This window comes from Fukomys damarensis, unplaced genomic scaffold, assembly GCF_012274545.1.
Source record: "Fukomys damarensis isolate Sample0158 unplaced genomic scaffold, DMR_v1.0_HiC HiC_scaffold_8, whole genome shotgun sequence".
Classification (NCBI taxonomy): Eukaryota; Metazoa; Chordata; class Mammalia; order Rodentia; family Bathyergidae; genus Fukomys; species Fukomys damarensis.
This window is the reverse complement of record NW_022900920.1, coordinates 20137625-20159447: the sequence shown is the minus strand read 5'-3', so window position 1 is coordinate 20159447 and position 21823 is coordinate 20137625. Positions and strand designations below refer to the sequence as shown.

At 47.2% G+C, this 21823-nt stretch overlaps 1 protein-coding gene across 1 annotated transcript in view; it reads left to right on the top strand.

Annotated features, from left to right (window-relative positions):
- The window catches only part of Slc18a2 (solute carrier family 18 member A2), a 32390-nt gene that overhangs the window by 2424 nt on the left and 8143 nt on the right, over positions 1-21823 (top strand). The window contains exons 2-9 of the mRNA XM_010634660.2: positions 1375-1726; positions 10382-10440; positions 10682-10765; positions 11466-11558; positions 12367-12456; positions 12568-12611; positions 12693-12753; positions 14737-14832. Coding sequence (XP_010632962.1) covers positions 1375-1726; positions 10382-10440; positions 10682-10765; positions 11466-11558; positions 12367-12456; positions 12568-12611; positions 12693-12753; positions 14737-14832 — 879 coding nt within the window. The remainder of the gene's footprint in view (positions 1-1374; positions 1727-10381; positions 10441-10681; positions 10766-11465; positions 11559-12366; positions 12457-12567; positions 12612-12692; positions 12754-14736; positions 14833-21823) is intronic.

The following is a 21823-nucleotide window of genomic DNA, read 5'->3' as shown; positions in this document are numbered from 1 at the left end:
TCGACCCGGGCTGGGCTCGACCCGGAGGAGGCGCTGCGCTTGTGGCTTCGCTTTCCTGGTGGTCAGGTCCAAAACGGTGACCTCCGATAAGACCCAGCACTTATGTTTCCTCCTGATACTTTCGTGCCTCTCTTTGCTCACTTCCACCAAGATGAGAAAGATTTCTATTAAAGAGGAACCGTCCTCAGTTCAAATAGTGCTTTAGAATTAACATTACGCCACCCAAAAGGTGGGTTAAGAAGTTGGTGTAACAGCTGCAGAACAAGTCATATCCCTCGCTTGAAAAAGGAAGTGAATGGCTTGAGACAAATCTCTCAGAACCCGGTGTGGAGCGCGGCGCAGTCCTGTAAACCCAGCACTTTCGGAGGCTGAGGCAGGCAGATCATAAATTCAAGCCCTGCCGGGCAATTTAGGGGGACTTTGTCTTTAAAAGGTGAAAAGAGGTTGAGGACACGGCTCCACCACCACCCCGGGTTTTGATCCCCAGTAGGAGGTGGAGGAAGGAGGGAAGGAGGGAGCGACAAGGTGGGAGGCGAGAACAACTGATCTTGTTGCTGTAATGGATTTTGAAAAACAAAATAATGGAAACCCAGGCCTCTTAATTAGTCCCATTAATAGATGAGTATTTGGCATGTTTTCCTTTTTAAAAAATCCCAATTTTCAACGAATAAAATACAATGTTTTGTTAAGATTCTAAGTGGTGGGTCTCTTCTGTCTCCTGATTTCAGGTTCTCAGGGTGCTTCTCAGACTATCAGAGTGGGTTGGGGCTCATCCTGGCTCAGGAGCAAGGGCCTTCAGTCCCTTTGTCCTGAATGCTCTGTGGTTCTTGTGTGCCCAAGACCTCAATTATATTGAACAGTTTTGCTTTTCCTTCATGGAAATCTGAGGAATTCTTAAACCTTACGGGCTGTATGGAAAATCGCAGAGTCCCACTCACACACTAGATGATGTTAGCCTGCTGCAGAGTTTCTCATTTATCATTTCCTGCAGGTTTGATTTGCTTTTTTCTTTTCTAAGATGCACAATGAAATCTAGACTTCCATTTCCTTGCTTCATTTAGTTAGAGGTCTTTTGAACGTCTCTGAGAAGCAGCAGCAGTTGACCACCAGGTCAGTGCTGCCTTGACTGTGACCGAGTTTTGTTTCTCTCATTCCTGGGTAAGAATGCTGTATTAAGAAACCCCACAAGTGACAAAAATCTCAGGAGTTGGTTCTGCCCAGTGTATTAAGCCATGTGAAATAGTCCCAGAATGTGTCAGTGCGGGTGTCTGGCACTGAGGGGAGATGTGCCACCTCTCTGGGCCACTTTTGGCTCCTGATGTAACCTCACTTTTCCCAGACTCTTGTTTCAAGAGTCCTTTCTGTTCTGCCCAGTTCCCATCATTCCCAGTTACTTGTACAGCATTGGACATGAGAAAAATGCTACTGAGACCCAGACCTCCCGGCCGGTGTTCACAGCCTCCACCTCGGGCTTCCACAGTATCTTCTCCTACTATGACAACTCCACCGTGGTCACAGGGAACAACACGGGCGACCTGCAGCGGGGGCAGCTGCATAAGGCCATCACCACAGAGCACGCGGCACCCAACACAACTGCCACCCCTTCCGACTGTCCTCGTGAAGACAAAGACCTCCTGAATGAGAACGTGCAGGTTGGCCTGCTGTTTGCCTCCAAAGCCACGGTCCAGCTCCTCACCAACCCTTTCATAGGACTGCTGACCAACAGGTAAGCTGTGTGATGTTGAGGAGAGAGTTTTATCTCACCCAGGCTCATTTCCACCTGCAGTTCCCCTTCTTATTCATTTGTCAGGATCTGGAGAATCAGTGATGGGTGAGCTGGGGAAAACCTAGTCTTTTCAGGCTCACGTCTTAGTGTTCTCTGTGACTTCCCATTTGTCCCATCTTTCCATTCTCTCCTGTTGCTCAGAAAGTAGGAAAATAGGAAAGATGACAGAAGAAAGAGATTAAAACTTTGCTTCTGTCTAAACGCTGGGTTTCATGAGTACTTTTGGCATGACTGTCCTGGGGCAGCAAGAACTTTGCAGCGGCCACCATCAAGATTCGACGTGTGATGCACCTTTCTCTTGTCTCCCACCTCTGGTCGCGCACCTGCTTATCAAAAGCTGTGGTGGTTTCTGTCAGAGGTGTCATGGCAAAGGATTTAGTAGCTGCCCAGGTGGGAATGTGGGGGAAAAGATGGGCATTTGCTTCCCAGATGAAAGCCTTAGTGGGTGCCGAGGTGCTCAGCCATGTTTTCCTTCTGCTGGTTACTGATCTGTGTCCAGGTGCTTGAAGGGAAGAGAACTGAGACCATTCTGGAGAAGCCAAGCTGCCCAGACTAGCTTTATGAGTGTTAAATGGGTGTTCTAGGTTATTTTGGACCTGCATTATTTGGAGTAATTGTTCACTACATTGTTGACCACCATCCATCAAGCATTTGTTCTTCTAGAGCTGAGATGGTCTGGTTCTGCCTGGGACGTGAAAGCTCAAAGCGCAGGACGCAGATATCTGGGCAGTCCCCAAAGGTGTCAGCTGCAAGGAGAGGGAGCTAGTAGAATTGGGCTGCCGGTGAACTGTGCAGCCCCACAAGTAGAAATGCAGAAATGGTAGAGATGGCAGTGTCCAGAGTCTTGCCTTTTAGCCAGGCCAGAGTTGTAAGAAGGACAAAGACTGTGGGAAAGAGACTGGGGTGCAGGAAATGTACCCTGAAGAGAGCAGCGCTGGGGAGGAGGCCCTGGCACAAGTCTGGGGGGCCAAGTTCTTGGGTCCTGATGTAAAGGCCAGAAGGAAAGGGATTTTACTATGGGCAGCGTTTGGGAGCCACATGAGATTCCGAAGCCATATGGAAGGGTCAGGGAGCCAAGCAGTGTAGTGGGGAGATGTAGAACAGGATCGGCTATGTAACTTGTGGGGCCCAAAGTGAGCTCCTTCTTCAAGTGTTAGGGAGGATTTCAGCAAGGCAGGAGCAGAGCTCTGAGCCAAGGACAGAGCCCTTCTGCGAGTAGGGCCTTGTGCTTCTCTGGGGTTGAGGGTCTGTGAGCTGAGGAAGCATGGGGTAGTGGCAGGGCCTCCGAGGGGGGATCGCAAATCCCCCCTTCCCTAGCACCAGCTGTCTTGGAGGCACAGGTGGGTTTGCTGCTGCCACTGCCCCCACAGCGAGGTGCACGGGAACACAGTCCCTGCTGCAGTTTGATTCTCTGGACCGAGTGCCGCCGTTGAATGTATGTTAACAATCCCAGGCCATGGCCAGTGTTCCAGTCTGTGCATAGCAATATTATACAGCTGCCACACAAAATACACTAAGCAAATTAACCCAGCGAAGGGCTGATTGTGAGCCACCAAGAGGCACCATTACGGAGGTGACATGCTGCAGTTCTTCTATTCTCCAGGAAAAGACCAAACAGACCTTAAGAGTCCCGGGTTTGTTTTCTTTCTTTTTTCAAAACTAAGGGTGCTTCTTAAAATGCATCTGGTATAATTACAGAAAACTGTGCAGGGTTTTGTATTCTGACAGAGCAAATGGCTCGAATACTATATGTGAAAATTGAGGACATTATCGTAATAATGCCTTGCCAATCACTTGGGTGGGAATGTTACTAGCTGTAGTGTGTAATACTTAGAAATTCTCTAAAATGATGGGAGTGTTCCAATCTTCCAAATGCAAATAGCAAATGAACAGCTTTGAAAAAAATCTCATTCTTATTTTTAATGCTTTGCTTAGGCCACAGGAAAGAAGCCTGTTTAAAACTAGTGAGACCTTTCCCCCATTAAATATTTTAAATGCTGTGAAGTTGCAGCCAGCCAAAGCTTATGTTTGGGGCTCTGAAAAATTGTCTTCCAAGAGAATTCTAATTTTGTTTTATGATTTGTGAAACTTAGGCTATTCTTAGGGTAAGTGAACCACTTTGGTTTATCTAGAGCAGGATTTTAACCCCTCCCTGGTTTTCTCAGTTACCCAGCAAGTTTAGAAATGATCTTCATTATCTACCCTACATGGGAATGGGGAAATGTAAATTTTAATACAAATGTAGGAAAACAGTGGAGTGAACTATTGTCCCTTCAAAATGATCATGATTTGTAATTTTGCTAGTATTTTCCAAGCCTGGTATTCATAAACTTGGGGATCTGCAGCTCCGCCGGGCCCTCCATGTCACTGCTGTTCCCCACAGTTCAGATGGAAACCAACAGAGAAGGCACAAGGGCATTGTTCTCGAAGTCTCCCCCATGAGTCATTACCAACGGTTGGCGTAATTGTGCCAATTTTGATGTAATTTGTGCCGGTCTCTTCCTCAATTACCAACAAGAGGTTGACTTGTGTTTTTTAAAACACAAGCAAATGTGTTTTAAAACAGCATTTTAAAGATGATTTAAGGGGGATTAAAACATCATGTATAACCCAATCTTTTCCGTGTTGTAAATGAGTGTGCCTAAGTGGCACATTATAAATGGGGCATTAGAGTTTGCAGAGACTACGGGTCATTCCTAGAATTTTATGGCAGAGGAGTTGTGCCACAGGAGTAGAAAACCTTTCCCACAGCAGTGCTACGGCACCACGGCCAGGCTCCATGCTGGTTCCAAGGCTCCGTTCTTCCCCATCTTGTTCTTTTCACCTGTTGCTATTATTCAGTTTGTACTTTTAGCTACTAAAAATAAAGAACAGAGAGTTAAAAAAAATCTGTCATTCTTGTATGTTCTTGGACCCTTCCTTGTTACACCATTCAGAACAGGTAAAGGCAGATTGAGTGTTGATCAATGGGCAAATAATTTAGAAAGCAATCAATCTGCTGTTTTGGTACTTAGGCCTTCCCAGACCCCAGGAAAATAATGATCTTTTTGCAGCTCCTCATGTGAGCTGTTCTGCTCATACATCCCCAGAGACACTCCGGGGAGCTGCCCAGTGAGGTGGTCCGAGCACTCTTCTCTAAAGCCCCTTGCATTAATTTAAGGGGGACCACTCTGAGGTGAGGTACCCCACATGGTACAGTTCTCATCCCAAGCCCCGTATTCATGGTTAAGGTACCTGAGTGGCTTTTGTTAGGGAATACAAAGAAGAGTTTTTATTATTAGGATAAGATCTTATGCTAAATCCTGAAAACACAAAGTAACAATTCTTGGGAAGCATTTAAACATTTATTTGACTGGTAATCTGATGCAAATCATTCTTGTTTTACTTACTGCTAGGGTACTATATTTTCAGTGAAAATAGGTGACCGAGTAAGGAACAAAGGACCTTTGACTTTGGTGTGTGCAGTTGTCTCACATCCAATAACAGGCTTTTCAGTGCCCGAGGGTGCTTTGGTTGACTTGATTTCCATCTTGGAAGCAAATGTGACTTCTTTTGTAATTCTGGTTTAACTGGTCATTCCACAAGTGCAGTGTGTGACAGGAGGTGGCAGAAGTTGCACGAGTGACGCCTGTCATAACTGAGTCCGGTAAGTGAATTTTAGGCACAAATGTGCATAAAAGGAAGAATCTAAGCAGCAGCAAAACAATGTGCAGCTATCTTTACCTTTCTCTTTTTGTACTGGAGGTGGACCGCAGGGCCTTGTGCATGCTGAGCATGTGCTCTACCAGTGAGCTACACCCTCAGTGCAAGATGTCGCATCCTGGTCTTCACTTGCTTTGCTAATGGATTACGTAGTAGTTGTGTCTTGAGAACAAAAAGTTGATACTGCAGGCCACCCAGCTGGCTTGAGAAAGAGTTAACTCGGATGCTGGAGGCCATCTCGTTTGGCTTCCTCTTTAGCTTGTCATTGTCTGGGTGGTCTGCTCTTTATCAAGCCAGCATCACTGGCTTAATTCATTTCCATAGTTACCTAGTATATTTGAAAGTAGTTATTCTTACACCATATCTTAGCTGACATCTGAATGACAAGGAAAGAGCCACAGGGCATGAGATCTCCGCAAAATCTACCGGGGCTCTTTGTTCCCTTGCTGCAGTCAGTGGATCTGAAGTAGGCTTTGGAGGAATAAGCAGTGACCTTTTCAACTTCTCTGTGGACAAGGCAAACAGCTGTTCTGGAAAAGGATCTCCCGTCCTAGACGATGGGAGTAGGGGAGAGTACGATGGAGTCTTCTTTTCTGAAATTGGGAGAATCCAGCAGTGGAATTAGAGTAGTTCTCATGGGAGCAAAGTCTCCACCTGAAATGCGTCTGGGTCTGGAGGGGCTCACACTTGGGAAAGTCCAAAAGGCATGCATCTAGCAGCCAGCAGCAACCAACTGCCACCAGATCCAAGGACTAAACCTGAGAATTTTGTTTCATTTGCTAAATGATTGACAAGCTTCCTCTTATATCTGAGCAAATTTAAAACATTCGGTAACTCCAACATTCATTTCCTCGTCTAACTTTTAGGAGTGTGCTGAGATAACTGAAAAGGAGATGGTCCCGCTGTCTCCTCACTCTGCTGGGTCCTGCTTCGTGTCCCTCCTTTTGTCGACAGAGAACTGCAGCTAGGAATAGTCTGAGTGAGTCTCTGTGGTAAAGATGAGCTACTTACTCGCTTTGGAGAGTAATTATTGATCACCAGTGATTCTTTGGGGACACGAAGTGTTGCTCCATCGACGAGGTGTAATTTTAGCACGTTTATTGTTTCACTTGTTTTCCTAAGGATTCATTATGTGATTTGTAGTTTTATTTGAACTAGATTAACTGCTCCCTGGTGCTCTATGGAATGATTATGGGCATTCCCAAGATGATAATGGATGCATGGATAAAGGTTTGCTGAATTAGGTCTAGCTTGGAAGTGATGCATTAATTGAGATGGCATTGGATTGAGGATGAATTCAGAAGTTTATGACTAATGTTGGCTGAGTTTCTGTCCATTTAGAAGATACTGTGGGAAAGGAGAGAAGGCACCAGTCTTCTGCCTGTTACTCAGTGACCCAGGGACAATAGACAGCCATCCTTCTGAGGCAGGTGTGCACGGGGCTGAAAAAGTTGGAGGGTGGAGACCAGGGAGTTACCCACATGTCTTATTTTCCTCAGGGTTGAGCACCAGGGAAATATGCTGCCTGGCACTGACCCCTGGGCACCACTGCCCAGGTTGGCTGGTGTTGGGATTCAGGTACGTGTGTGCCCAGCTTTGAGAAGGCAGCACCTTTGCCCAGGTGCTTACAGCTTTTGGCTTGTACTGCAGCTGCTGGTGAGCCACTCTATCTCATGGAAGATGAGGGTGTAGACTGGCCAATTTTTGTGTTTCTTTTTAGCTTTTGCCATTTGATTATTCCACACATGCTTTGTTAAAATCCTAAAGGAATTTTTAAAAAAAGTATCAGTGGAAAGATCCTTGTGTAATGCTTAGCCCTGTAGCTTTCAGTGAGACTGTAGCCTTCATCCCACATGCCATTAGGAACCTCTACCTTTGGGGTGTTTGAAAAGCAGACCTCACCTCAGCTCTGCACGTAACTGCAGTGGGCATCCAAGGTCTCCCGTGCCACCTCCCTGCCTGTGGTCACAGGAATGCCCGAGTCTCTTGGGAAGAAGGGGCTTCGGTGGCTTCCAGCCCACCCCAGCGGAGCACTGCCAAGTGACTTGGCCACTGGCCAGACTGCGCACCTGGCAAACCATCCCTGCTGCTTTGGGGACACATGTGGGGTTGCTGCATTTTCTCAAGTTTTGTCCTGAAAGCACTCAGAGCTTCTGCCTGTGCCTGCAGAGAGACTGCAGATGTTTTGTGTGGCCGAAGGATGTCCCTTTTAAAGCCTTCAGCCACAGCGAAGAAAGAGAGAGAGAAAAAAAAGGTTAATCCCCCAATCCCATCAGCTTTGACACATAGGGGTGATAAAATATATAGTGAAAGTTTAAGTTAAAGAATTATAACAGTAAAAACCACATTGCTGCCAGCCCCGCTCAAAATACCCCTCCTCACTTCAAACGCACTTCATCCCAACATTTTTGCCACTTTCTGAGGCGGTGGTGGAAATCTTTCTGGAATATCTTTAGTTGTGCTGAGCCAGTGTCAGCGCAACAGTGGATGAGGAGACACTGTGATGTTTTTATCAGACAGAAATTGCTGTAAACAGTTGATCAGTGAAAGGTGACCAAAAAATATAGCAAAAGATTACATTTAAAAACTTGATTACAGTAAAAGCCACATTGCATTAGGCCCCCTCAAAATAATCTGCCTCGCTTCAAATACATTTATCCCATTACTCTCAGCAATGTGTCATTTACTATAATACCTTAAAATTGTATTAGCATTGTGTTTTCAGGTTACCCATTGTATTAGCACTTTGGCTACTAAATGTCCCCAATCTGTATTAAAAGAGGTAGAAGCTTGTGTTTATTCCAGGGTGGCTGGGAAAATTGGCACGTGTCTGTTCTCCATAGTTGTACACAGTAAGCTGCCTGCAAGTTCTCTATAAGCTTCCTGGACTTTTCCTTACTCATTGTCCAGTGGCGCTATGTAAGACCTTGGCATGGGGTTCATTTTGTCCTCATGACTAAAGAGTCCAGAACAGTCCCCTTAGGCTGCCCGAGGCAAGAACAGCTGTTCTCTGGTGGCAGTGTCAAATGGTTTGTGAAATGGGGGCTGAGGATCTGAGAATCTTCATTAATTTTAGATGCTATTTGTATTTTTGGAATTTGTTTTCTTGATGCATGTCGCATTGTTTTCAAACCATACATGAGTATGGTCAGAAGACTTACAGAGAGAGTCCATTTAAAGCCACACCTGCCCTTGGCATTTGCAAGGAGAAACCTCGGACTGGAGGGACTGGCCTAAGTGAAATTAGCCTGATAAAGCGTGGCAAGTCACTTTTTCATCTTGCAGTTTCCTCATCTGTAAAATAGGGAGCTGATTGTGTGAAATCATCGAGCTGGTGAGTGTGAGTGCTTGGCGCTTTGGGTATAAACTCTATTTTATTTATTTATTTATTTATTTATTTATTTATTTATTTATTTATTTATTTATTTAGAGACAGGGTCTCACTATGTAGTTCAGATTGCTCTGGAACTCACTGTGTAGCCCAGGCTGGGCTGCAACTCACAGCGATCCTTCTGCCTCAGTCTCCAGAGTGCTGGGAATATAGGCGTCCACCACCATGCCTGGCCTCTGGCTATAACCTTTAAATGAAATTGCTGTGACTGACTTCTTTTTTTTTTTTTTTTGGTACCAGGGATCGAACTTGGGCCCTTGTGCTTGTGATGCAGGCACCAGAACCACTGAGCTAAATCCCTGGCTCTCTGTGACTGACTTCTTAAGAGAGCATTAAATAGAAGAGCCCTTCCAGGAGTGCCTGGGCGCAGCATGCTTGGCCCTTTAGGTTTCTTGGATTTCTGTGGTCCCTCTCCAGATTCCGGCATCTAGGGCTAGGGGGAAAGAGGCCTAGAGATGCTCCTGGCTGCTCTGGGTTGGAGAGAGCCTACGAGAGGGCAGCTGCTCAGCCCATCTTGTCCCCTCTTTCTCAGAACAAAATGGGGATTGAAGCTGCCAACATCACCTGTATAGCAGGTGCTGAGCTGTCTTTAATCCCCCAAAACATTAGATGACTTTTTTTTTTTTTTTTTTTTTTTGTACCGGGGCTCAAACTTGGGCCCTTGTGCTTGTGAGGCAGGCGGTGGAACCACTGAGGCAAATCCCTGCCCCCATCCCCCCAAAACAGAGGGAAGAGAAGGAGCAGCGTGAGGGAGGAAATTAAATTTCCGGAGCACCTTCTGTGCTCCAGCTGCACTGGAAGACGGTTGAACATTCGTAGCTCTCTATGTTCAGGTCCTAGCAGGTGGATGGTGGCTTGTTGGTGGGGTCAAGGACTTGCCTGGGTGAAGTCACACCTTGCTGTGTGTCCAGCCAGATATGTGATACCAGAAGGCCCCTAGCCTGGTGCCAGAGCCCTGGGTGGTCCTACAGGGAAATAAGGATTTTTAATTTTTGCATAGAGCATGAGGCCTGTCTCCTTAGGCTGGCTTGATGTGGGTCAGCAGGAAGGTAGGTTTTAAAATGGTGCTTCCTAATGCCTCTCGGATAATATAGGGGTTGTCTCTGCAGCGGAGTGAGTCATTTGATGGTGTTTCATCCAACATAATTGGTTGATTGTGACTGTCCCCTTGGGGATGTTCTAACAAAGACCATACTTAAATATAAAAATTGATGGAAATATTGTTCTTATGTTCCTATGTGTTCTGGGTTACTTGCCAATATTGTGTTCATATTTATTCCAGAGAAACTTTTGTTCAGAGTGTCAGTCCATAAATGTATTCACGTTCCGAGACAGTCAAACACAAAAAGGTCACAGACGAAGCACCAAGAATATGAATTTTTAGAAAAGTCGACCAAATGCTTATCCATCTGATCCCAAAGGGTAACTGAAAGACAATCAATATGAAGCCTTAAAAAAATACCCAGCAGTCACCGGATTCTCCTTCTGTTTGTGTTTTGCAGAATCGGCTACCCGATTCCCATGTTTGCGGGATTCTGCATCATGTTTATTTCAACAGTTAGTAAGTGCCCCGTCTTTGCCTTCTGAGTGTGCCCGTCAGAATGAGTTCTGCTGTTCTCAAGCTGAGAATCAGAATACGGTGGGGTGGGGGTAGGGGTTGGAGTGGGGAGAGAGGCTTTGTGAAGCAAAGACAGTGCAGTGTATGTGGAAATGCTCCTTTGGTTAGGGATGGCTTTGGATGGTACCATCCACTGGCAGGGGCATGGCCCTGATGTGCCCGTGTGGGCCTCCTCTTTTGGCAGTGTTCGCCTTTTCCAGCAGCTATGCCTTCCTGCTGATCGCCAGGTCCTTGCAGGGTATCGGCTCTTCCTGCTCATCTGTAGCTGGTAGGTATGGAAACACCTGTGTGGGTGGGTTGGGGGGCTGTGTTGGCTGTCTTTCCCTCACTGTGACAAAATATCAGAGGAACAATTTAGAGGAGGAAAGGATTATTTTGGGTTTCAGAGGTTTCGGCCCATGGGCAGCCACTCCATCACTTTTAACCTGTGCCGAGACAGAAACTCTTGGTGGAAGGACGTGGAGGAAAGCCACTCAGCTCATGGCAGCCGGGAAGCAGAGAGAGGAGGATGCGCCAGAGAGGAAGAGGCTGGAGAGCAGATAATCCCAAACTTACAGTGCCATGACCCACTCTAACTAGGCCCCACCTCCTCTCACTATCACCCCCAGCAGAACCATCAGATTATAGTCACAGTGGCTTAATCCACTGACGAAGTTAGAGCTCTTGTGACCCAATCACCTTGTGAAGTCCCTATCCCTGAACACATGAGATTTTGAGAGATATTTTAGATCTAAACTATAACCCCTCGCATTGCCCTGGCTAACCCTCTGGCTAACTCGCTGGATTAATTCAAGGATTCAGGGTACTGGTGATAGTGGTGGGGATTCTTGGAGAAGCTGCCCACCTTCCTTTTGGGTTTTGCTTGGTCCCATTCTCAGCTGCTGTCACAGATTCAGGAAGATCACCAGTCTGGCTGGGGAATGAGGGCGCTCCTCAGGGACCAGCTATTAACTGTGTCTTCAATTTAGGGATGGGCATGCTTGCCAGCGTGTACACAGATGACGAAGAGAGAGGCAATGCCATGGGGATCGCCTTGGGAGGCCTGGCCATGGGGGTCCTAGGTGGGTAAGGGCCACTGTGTAGGCCAGCGGATGGCAGGGCATGGCTGGCATTGGCCAGTGATGGCACTCACATGGCAGCCCTGGCCACGGTGGAGCTGAGTCTACTTTCTATTCCTTTCCTTTTTTTTTTTTTTTTTTTTTTTTGTACCAGGGATCGAACTCAGCCCCTTGTGCTTGTGAGGCAGGCGCTGGAACCACTGAGCTAAATCCCCATCCCTCTATTTCTTACCTTCATGGAGACTGTGGAAAATGGTGGGCGGAGTCCTGGTTGGGGTGACCTGGGCTTCCCTGGCCTCTGCCCCCAACCTCACTGGGACCCCATGTGACACAAAGAGCTGAGCAGATTGGTCTTATTTTGTTTGTCATGATCTTGAGAGAACCTTCCTGCTTTTCATCCACCTGCTCTGGACAGTCTCCCAGGCCGGGAGACAGATGTCTTCCTTGGTGGAGATTCCTATCCTTTTCCTTCATTTGGAGCCTGTGGTTTCCACCTGTGTGATAATGGTCCTTGCCCAAGCCCCAGAAGCAGCACATCCCTGTGACCTGGATCTCATTTCTTTGGGACCTCACCTTTGAGAGGGGAATTCTTTGTTCGCCTTGGCCATTCCTCAAGTGAAAACCCACCTGCAGGAAGTTGCCAAGCAATTTACTGCTAACTAAAAGGAACGCAGGGTGGCCCCTCCCATCTTTTTTTTTTTTTTTTTTTTTTTTTTTTTTGAGCAAAGTAAAGAGAAACACAAGAAACAAATGAAGGTTTTAGCAATGTGGGTCATCCACTGGGACTGGCTTGGCCCCTCTCTTTCTGCAGTGGGACCCCCCTTCGGGAGTGTGCTTTATGAATTTGTGGGGAAGACGGCTCCGTTCCTGGTGCTGGCTGCCCTGGTGCTGTTGGATGGAGGTGAGTGAGGCCCCATGGGCACTGTGGCCATGACCTTGGTGTTCTTGAGGGCATGGACTGCTGCCATGCTTGCTCTCTGAATGGGAGATCACCTGTGCTTTTCCCTTTTAGCGATTCAACTCTTTGTGCTCCAGCCATCCCGGGTGCAGCCAGAGGTAAGCACCTGAGAAATGAGGGCCCACAGTGGCCATGGTGACAATTCTAACCCCTGTTTTATTTATATTTTTGCTTGACAGAGTCAGAAGGGGACGCCCCTCACCACTCTGCTGAAGGACCCCTACATCCTCATTGCTGCAGGTGGGGTCCCCGGGTCCTTCTCAGATGAGGCCTCGTGAGGGAGGTGGCAGTGAGTGGCTGGTGCTAGTGGCCATTTTATGGCCAGAAATATAGGGCCGAAGAGAACATAAAGGGCAGACAGCTTCTGTGTCTCAGGAAATGGTCTTCGTCTGTCATTGTTTTCTGACAATTGTTTCTGGCTGAGGTTGTCTTCTGTTTCTTACCTGGGGCAAATCTAAACGGTGTGCACCTTGCTCCACAGAGGGCCCACGTCACAGGATGCCGCCATGACACCCAGCCTCACAGGCTTGCTGGGAGCCTGGAATGTTCGCTGCCTTTGTGTCAGAGCCCATCATTATTTGGTCTTGAATTTGGTGGCCACATGGCTAGGGTGTTACGTGGGTGTTCTGAATCCCCTTGGCGTGTCTGAGTAGAAACTGACAACGGTTCCAGAGGGCTCGGAGGACACCGCTCCTCCCGCAGAGAGCCTGCCTCTGTGAGCAGTGCGGAGGCGGACAGGAAGCATCCTTTGGTGAAGGGTCATGTCTTGGCTTTTTGGCCTGGAAAGGCTACAGGAAAGCTTTGGATTTCTGTGCTCTTGGGAAGGAAGGGGAATGAGCCATATTCATCTAAGCAACTGTCCCCAGAGACCATCCCAGAGGCGGCAGGCCACCTCCCTGTGACCCAAGGGACCGGCCTTGTGTAGGCATTGCCTGGGCCTGTGCGCTGAGGTCAGCTGTGGCCCAGGTGTGAGGCTGGGAGCTGCTCGAAGGGTGCTGCTCACTGGGTGGCTCTGCAGTCTGGCATCAGAGCCACTTAAGGGTGCATTTATCTGAGCAAGGGTCCTACTCCAGGAGGGCTCAGGGCTCTTGGGAGAAGGGGGCCCTACTCTGCCTTTGGGTGTTTAAATTCGGGCTCTTGCAGGCTAGTCTGGCTCTTCCTTCTGCTGCTGATTTGGTGAGATCTGAATACACTTAGCCCAAGGGCCGGGAAGCTGTGCAGCGATCTCTTCTTGCTGCAGGCACCATGCCAGGGCTGGGAAGCCCCGGAGCCCTGGTCTTTGGAGGAGGGCATGAGACTGTGTGGGAGATGAGGTCCCAGAGATAGGGCTCCCTGGAGCTTGGAGGGATCTGGGCAGGACTGTGCCGGCTGAGACCTCTCCAACCGAAGGGAATACCAAGATCCACCCCACACTGTCAGACTCTTCCCCAGTTCTCAGGAGGGAGGAGTCCAGTCACGTCTGTGTTGTGTCTGTACCTGTCACAGAGAAAGAGACCTCTCTTCATTATGCCTGCATCTTCGTCAGGATCGCAGTGCCCCCTGGGTTTGTTTTAGCAAATGACAGGTTTCACGGAGCACAACACGGGACACTCCCAGAACGATGGATGGAGGACCAGCTGTGTGTGCCTTTTTCCAGATGGTTCCGTATTTACAAAGGACCTGGCTAACAGAGTGATAGTGTCTGTTTGCATAGATACCCAGTATGGAGAGCTGATGTAAAAAAGATCCTCTGCAGCACACCTGGACCAAGAGCACTGTGATTTTCCTAGGACTTTCTGGCATCTTAGGGTGCCAGAGATATCCATGCTCATGGCACGGTGAAACATAATCCCAAGAGTCCCAGCACCATGTGTATTCTGGAAATTGCCTCGATGGCTGGGCGCCTCAAGCAATTTACTTCATTAGTAAATTGGAGCCCCTTTCTTCATTAATAAATTGGTTGCATTGGACCAAATGATCTGTAAGGCTCCTTCCAGTCCCATCCATGTGACTCTGAAATTCTACTTGTTTAAAATAATAGTAATAATAATAATAATAATAATAATGACAATAATAAAAACACACCTCTTGCCGACCCTTTGGCTTGGTGTTTATCTTTTGTTATGGAGGTAGAGAAGCTCCGGAGAGTTGAGCTGGGGCACATGGAGCCTCACTGTGTTTAGAGATAGTTGAGGACCCTGGGCATTGGAATAGGAAGCACACTAACCCCTTCCTCTCCTAAAGGCTCTATCTGCTTTGCGAACATGGGGATCGCCATGCTGGAGCCGGCCTTGCCCATCTGGATGATGGAGACCATGTGTTCCAGGAAGTGGCAGCTGGGTAAGCAGTGGGGCGGCACTTCTTCCTTTAGACCTTTGTTCCCAGGGTGGGTCCTGTCAGTGTAGCCCTCCTGAGATGCCTGTGCCAGATTGGTCAAGTGATTACTTCTCCTTGGCTCTTCATAGGGTCAGTGTCTAGGGCAGCTTTGGGGTCTGGTTTGGCTCCAAGATTTATATCATTCGTGACAGATCCTTCAAGCAAGAAGGTAAAATTACCTGAGAAAGAGAGACAGAAGCAGAGACAGACAGACACGCATACACACACATACAGAGAAATAATTCACCTTTTATTACAACATACTGTTAAATTGCTCTATCTCGTTACTCATTGTTAGTCTCTTACTGTGCCTGTTTTACAAATTAGATTTTATTATAGATTTGTGTAGGTTGGGAACTGTCTGCAGTTTTAGGCATCCACTGGGGGTCGTGAAACGCAGCCCCCACAGGTGAGTGGGAATTAACCATGGGTCACCGTTTTTCTGTTACATTGGTGTTCAGCATTGACATGCTTGTGACTGTAAACATTATTCCAGGCAGAACTTTGTAGGACAGTGATTCATTTCCTTTCTCTTTACAGGCTTATTAATAAATGAATTAGTCATTGCCTTGTCTTCATTTTCTTAGTTTTCTGTGTAGCACTAATGGGTCCAGCCTCCGGACTTTGGCAGAGATGAAAGAAACTCGAGGGACTATGCCCTTCAGCAGCTTTGGGGAGGGTGCCTGGCCAGCAAAGTTCTCTGAAATCTTATTATCAAATAATTTTACCCTCACCATCCACTTGCTTAACTTAGTCTGCATTTGTGTGTGCATGTGTGCGGGCATGCATGTGTGTGTGTGTTTGTGTGCGTGCACAAGCATGTGGCTCTGGGGATCAAACTCAGGGGCCCTTGATCATGGAGCTACCTCTCCAGCCCATTTCTTTTCTTTTTTTGTAATTTTATTTTGAATTAGGGTTTTGATAAGTTTCCCAAAGATCACATGTTTGATTGTCTTGCCTCGGTTTCCTGTGTAGTTGGGATTACAGGTGTGTACCCCACATTTGGCTATCTGTGTGAGTTGTTTTTTTTTTTTTTTTTTTTTTTTTTTTTTTTTTTTTTTTTTTTTTTTTTTTTTTTTTTTTTTTTTTTTTTTTTTTTTTTTTTTTTTTTGGTACTGGGGATTGAACTCGGGTCCTTGTGCTTGCAAGGCAGGCCACAGAACCGCTGAGCTAAATCCCCAGCTCCTGAGTTTTTTCTTTAGTGGTTCTCATATGGAACCCAGGGCTTTGCAAAGGTGAGACGTGCTCTGTCGCTGAGGCACATCCCTAACACCGAATAATTCCTGGGTGCAAATCATTTTCCCCTGGAGTTTTGATGCCCTGTTCTGTCATCTTCTGGCATTCAGGGCTGCAGGGGAGGAGGCTGATGTTCTCGTTACTGACCCTCTTGCGAGCCCAGGAGACCTTCTTCCTCTCTGACTTACGACTGTCTGCGATGGTGATTTGCAGTGGGGTTTTCCTGGTCCACTGGCTCAGCCCTTTCACTAGAGGACCTCTTTTGATCCAGGAAAACTTTTCCTATTTTTACTTAACCCCCTCCTTTATTTTCTTCCGCTCCACTTAGCTGGATGTCAGACCTCTATATTTTTTCTCTTATCTGTCTGCCCTTACTGCCCTCAATCTGTTCATCTTCATCTTTTAATCCACCTATTGAATTTTAAAAATTGGTACATTTGTATCTTAAAACAGAAGAGCCCTTTCATATATTCCTCAAGTCGTGACTGGTGTGTGTGAGCTCATTGTTGAGATGATACCCTCTCGCTGTTTTAGTAGGAAGACTTTCTTTCATTCCCTCTTTCAGCCTCTCCATTGTTCAGTCCTTCGTTCTGCCTGGGGACGAGGGAGTCAAAGGCCCCCGACCCATGTCAGTTTTTCTAGAGAAACAGCCTCCTTGCCAGGACGAGGCTGGAGGACTGGGGATCAGTGCTATCTAAGCAGCCTTCCCCCTCTCCCTGGACAGCCTTGGCCCTCAGCTAATGCCCCTTCATCTGATCCCTTGGCTCCTGGCCTTTGTGGGTTGTGAGGCTCAGGGGTCTTGTATTCTGTCGGTGTCCATTCCTTATGCAGGTGGGAGGTTCCACAAGTCCCTGTGTGTTCATCCTGTCTGTTCCCTCTGCTTGCTTCTCCTGGCTTCTTCAGTCTGTGCTGGCATGCGGAGGAGGGAGTGGGATGTGTGTCTAGAACTTCTGTTTACTCTTTTATCACATTGCAGTAGAGCTTGATGTGGAGGAGTAAAATCTATCGATTCAGTCTGCCTTGTTTAACCAGAAACCCATCACTCATTTTCACGGTTGCATGTTCTCTTGTAAGGTTTTGCCATACATTTTCAACTGTCCCTATTTTTGGTATTTGGGTTCATTCCAGTGTTTACCACTAGAGACTGTCCTGCAAAGGGTATCCTTGTGCATTGTCCTTAGAGTTGGGGATTTTGTCTGCAGGGGATATTCAGAACAGATCTATCTATTATCAGTCTTTCCCAGTGACTGAAATGTTATGCATCCAGGAAGTCTTGTTTTAGTTTTATTTAATAACTGAGTGAGATTAAGCATCTGTTTGTATCAGAGTTTATCAGCCGTGTGCATTTTGTGTAGGGTACATTTCTTATTGATACACTTTGCCCATTTTTCTATCAAGTTGTCCATGTTTCTCCTATTGATTGTAGGTGTTCTTTGTATATGGCGTGATCCTTTATCAGAAGTTTTGCACCTACTGCTTTCTTTCCTCTATGTCTTTTGACTTTATGTATGGTATGGTTTGATACTCAGAACACTTAAAATGCCATTAGTCAGAGTTAGCAGTCTTCGCTTTCATCCTTTCAAGTCTAGCTCAGTGAGGTCTTTACCGTGCCGATTGTTTTGTAAAAAATATGTTTTCCACATTTTTATGGGGATTTAGCTCAGTGGTGCCGCCACCTGCCTTGCAAGTGTAAGGACCCGAGTTCAATTCCCCAGTACCCCCTCCAAAGTTTCCCTTTAATACATGTTATGGTTCAGATCTAGAATGTTCCACAGAAGGCTCACGTGTTCTGAGGCTGGGCTTTGGAGGTGGTTGGATAATGGGGATCCTCATTTAGTGGATTGATCCCCGGAAAGATGCAGAGCTGGTTGGGAGGAAGTGGGGTCTGGTTGGAAGAGGTGGGTTACAGATGTGACCTGGAAGCGTCCACCTCCTTCCCTGGCTCCTTCCTTCACTCTCTGCCCCCTGGATGAGCACCCTTGCCTCCCCGTCCTGTGTCTCCTTGGGACCAGCCCATCACGAACTACAACCGCAAACCAAAATAAATCTCTATTCCTTTAAGTTGTGGGTATTGGGTATTGTGTCTCAGAGACTAGGAGAGTGACTAAGATAATACATTCTTTTCTACATTTGAATGTTGGATTTTTATGGAATTAATTTTGTTCTAAGGTATGTGGGACTTAAGTTTTGTTTTTTCTGTGTGACCGGCTTTTGTCCCAGGGCCATTTCCTATTGAGAACATCTGATGCTCCCACCTCTGTCATCCCCTGGGTGAGCATGTGGGCCTATTTCTGGATTCTCTCTTCTGTCCTACTGACCTGCATGTCTTTGCTCTGTCAGGACCCCGGTAATTAATCACTGTGCCTTTAGAATGTCACTGTATCTGGAATACTGGTCCCTGCACATGCTCTTTAAGAATTTATAGGTTATCTGTCCTACAGATTTATTTTCCTATCATAGTTCTTGTAGTGCACATATGGATGTCTTTGTAAGGACTCTCTCAGGGCTGACTTGCTCTAGCATTTTCAGTGCCCCTAACTTTTCTGCAGGTGACCTGCATTTCCTTCAGGCATGAGCCCTCTGCAGGGTGCCTGGCCAGAAGCCCCTCCTGTTTAGACTTTACCCTGTTCTGCCTGCCTCACTGCAAATGGCCCAGCCTGAGTATCAGTCATTCCCTTCTGGTTCTGCGGAGGGTTTTACATTCTTTCCTCAATCATTAAAAAGCCCCAGAGGCTTGGGTGCACATGGGGGAGAGACCGCTTGCTAGTGGGTATGACTTTTCTTTGTGGAGTGATGAAAATCTGGATTCATGTAGTGGTGGTGATTGCACAACCATGAAATACAATAAAGTCCACCAAACTGTACCCTGAAAGAGTGAATTTTCCAGGGTGTGAATTATGTCACAAAACAAAATGAAAAACAAATCTCCAGTAAGAAAGAGAAGGACTCTTGGAACTAAAGGCTATTTCTTGGGCAGAAAGGCAGCTCTCAACTTCCTGGCAGTCAGGATAGAAGAGGAAATCTTGGGGGCTGCTTCAGAGAGCCCACTGCTTTGCTGGAAGGATCTTTTTTTCTGTTGCTTGGTTAGTGTAGAGCAGTTCTGCAAAAGAGGAGGACATTTCCTGGTTCTGGTTCCAGTACTGGGAGCTGCCCCTATGAAGTGCCTCCTTTCTGGTCCTCGGTAACCTGGCCTCGTGTGCTCTCAGAGGTGCCTGTCAGTTCGGGTGGAACAAACAGGTCCAGCCAAGTGCCCTACATTTGCTCCCTGCACTTTCTTGGCTGCAAAGCTTTTCTAATGTCTCTGGTGTCTCCACTTAACCAACTTATGATCTTAATTGAATGTGTCCTGCTCATGTACAAGGTACTTAAACTGCTCTGCGCTCATCCTCTGCAGACAGAGCCTGAGGCTTCCTTTATAAAGTCTTTGAGGTCAGCCAGGAGCCTGAGCCATGTGGGAGATAGCAGAGTAGGCTGCCTCATGTCACTGGGCCAGCATCCTGCGCTTATCAAGGGATGGTGGCCTCTGGGCACCTTCAGCTCTGTGAAGTGAGTGTCTCCAAACATGATCTTTTCTCTGGATGGCCAGCTGTGCTCTGGGGACCTCCTGGTCCTGCATGAAGAGGGGGCTGTGGGGGACAGGTGAGGGAGTCCCTGCACACTAGAAGCCAACTACATTTGGGTGAGGTCAGCAGACCAGGGTGAAAACAAGGAGGTAGGCTTGCCTGTCATCACAGCACCGAGACTGAACTGGAAGGGCTGTTTGCTAAGGGCCTCACGGTGCTTTTTACTCTTGATCCTCAAAAGTACCCTGTGAGGTGTGCACAGTGGCAGCCAAGGCAACTTCTTGGGCTTTATGGATGAAAGCGATCCCCTCAGGCCTCAGGTAGCAAATTTTGCAAATCTGCTAGTCCGGTGCTTTTTGCTGAAGAATCATGAGATAGAGTTGGAGCCCATAGAGGCTTGGCAGTCCAAGGAAAGGAAGGTCGTGCTGCTTCTGGGTCCTGTGTGTGAGCTCACCACCCTGCTCAGAGTGGAAGGATGCGGCTTCCACTGGAGCTTGTCTGCGTCTTTGCTCGAAGCTTCACCTAGGGATCCACAGCCCAGGCTCAGACTCTGGAGTTGGGACTCAGCAGGAGGCCTGGAGTTCCACCGGGCTTTCTGGGAGCCACTTCCTTTGGCCAGAGCTTAAGCCACCAGGCTGTCTGTGGGCCATGTTCAGCTCCAAAGTAGTTTTTTTTTCTTTCTCAGTACTGGGGTTTAACCCAGGGCCTTATACATGTTAAGCAGGAGCTCTACCACCCAGGTAGAGCCTCAGCTCTTAAGTGGGGGGGGGGTTGGCTGGTATTATGTTGACTGCTGTAGGGTTTATCTTTTTAAAAAACGAACTGCCAACATTTAAAAATCAAGAGATTTCATACAAGAACCCAGAGTTCCAGCTTATCTAGAAAAACGAGATCTTCTAATACTGGAACTGCAGTCCCCTGGGCATTAGTGGGCTGGAGAGAGTGGCAGCTGCCTTGGATAAGATCTGGGCCTTTGAAGTCACCACAGACCCCACTCAACTCCAGCTTTCATTTTGTTCCTCTGACTCTATGGCTGAATGTCACTAGTTCCTTATCATGCCCTGGCATGGTTATCTTCCTTCCAGTTTGCCTTTATGCGTCCCTGCCTCCTTGTGTCATTTATCGAGAGACAACGTCCACCTGATTTCTACTATCCGGACCAGCTCTGTCTCTAGGGTCAGGAGGTGTGCTACTCCCCTTTCAGGTTTAAATGCTGTGTTCTCAGGGAAACTTGCCGTCTGCTGGCCCGGGGTTCCCAGAGCGCAGTGTCTGTACTTTTGTTACATTCTTATGGAGGCCGTGTCTTGGTTCCAATAGCATCTGATTTTTTTTCTTCCAAGACACTTTCCACGGTGACAAGAGTCACGTTGTCATTGTCTCTGCTGCACGTCAGTGCTGTGCTGGGCACATGGCTGTCAGTAAATGTTTGCTGAATCAGATTAGAGTAATTATCTGGCTACTACATACTGTTAAGTGTGATGGAAATGACTCCCTGGAACATGAAATATGATTGCTCTTTATCATTTCCCAGAATTTGCAGATCTAGAAAGAGTTGGTTTTGCATTATGCATATGGAACCCATCATTTTGAGGTCCTTCTTGTGCTGGAGGCTTGACCTTTCTCTGCCCTTGGTGGCTTATCCTTAAAGGGAGATCACACTTGTCCCTTTCTGTGCTAGTAGACCAAAAGGGTGCCAGGCCCTCTGTATGCTGAATGAGCAGGTACTTGCTGACCATGGAGTATCTACCAGGATCTCTGACTTGTGCAGTCATGACAGAACAAAGCAGCGTTCACACTTGAGGGCAAGTCTTTGAATCCAATCAGTTGTATCTGATTTCAAGAAAAAAAATACTAAAATTATTAAGGGTTTGAAAAGTAGTCTTTACTTAAGAGATTGTCCTTTTGTCTTGATAAAAGACAGTGGAGCTCAGGTGGATGAATTCCTGGTAGCTAAGCCTGGTCTGACTCAGCCAGGCCTTTCTATTCAGTGTGGGAACTGTTCAAGGTAGCCGCTGCCCCAACCAGCAAGAAGTGGCTTCTCGCTTATCAGAACCCCAGGGATGCAAGCTCCCTCCCTCCCTGGGAGACCATGAAACCTTGGATATGAAACTGCAAACAAGCGTATGATTTTACTACACACACACACACACACACAC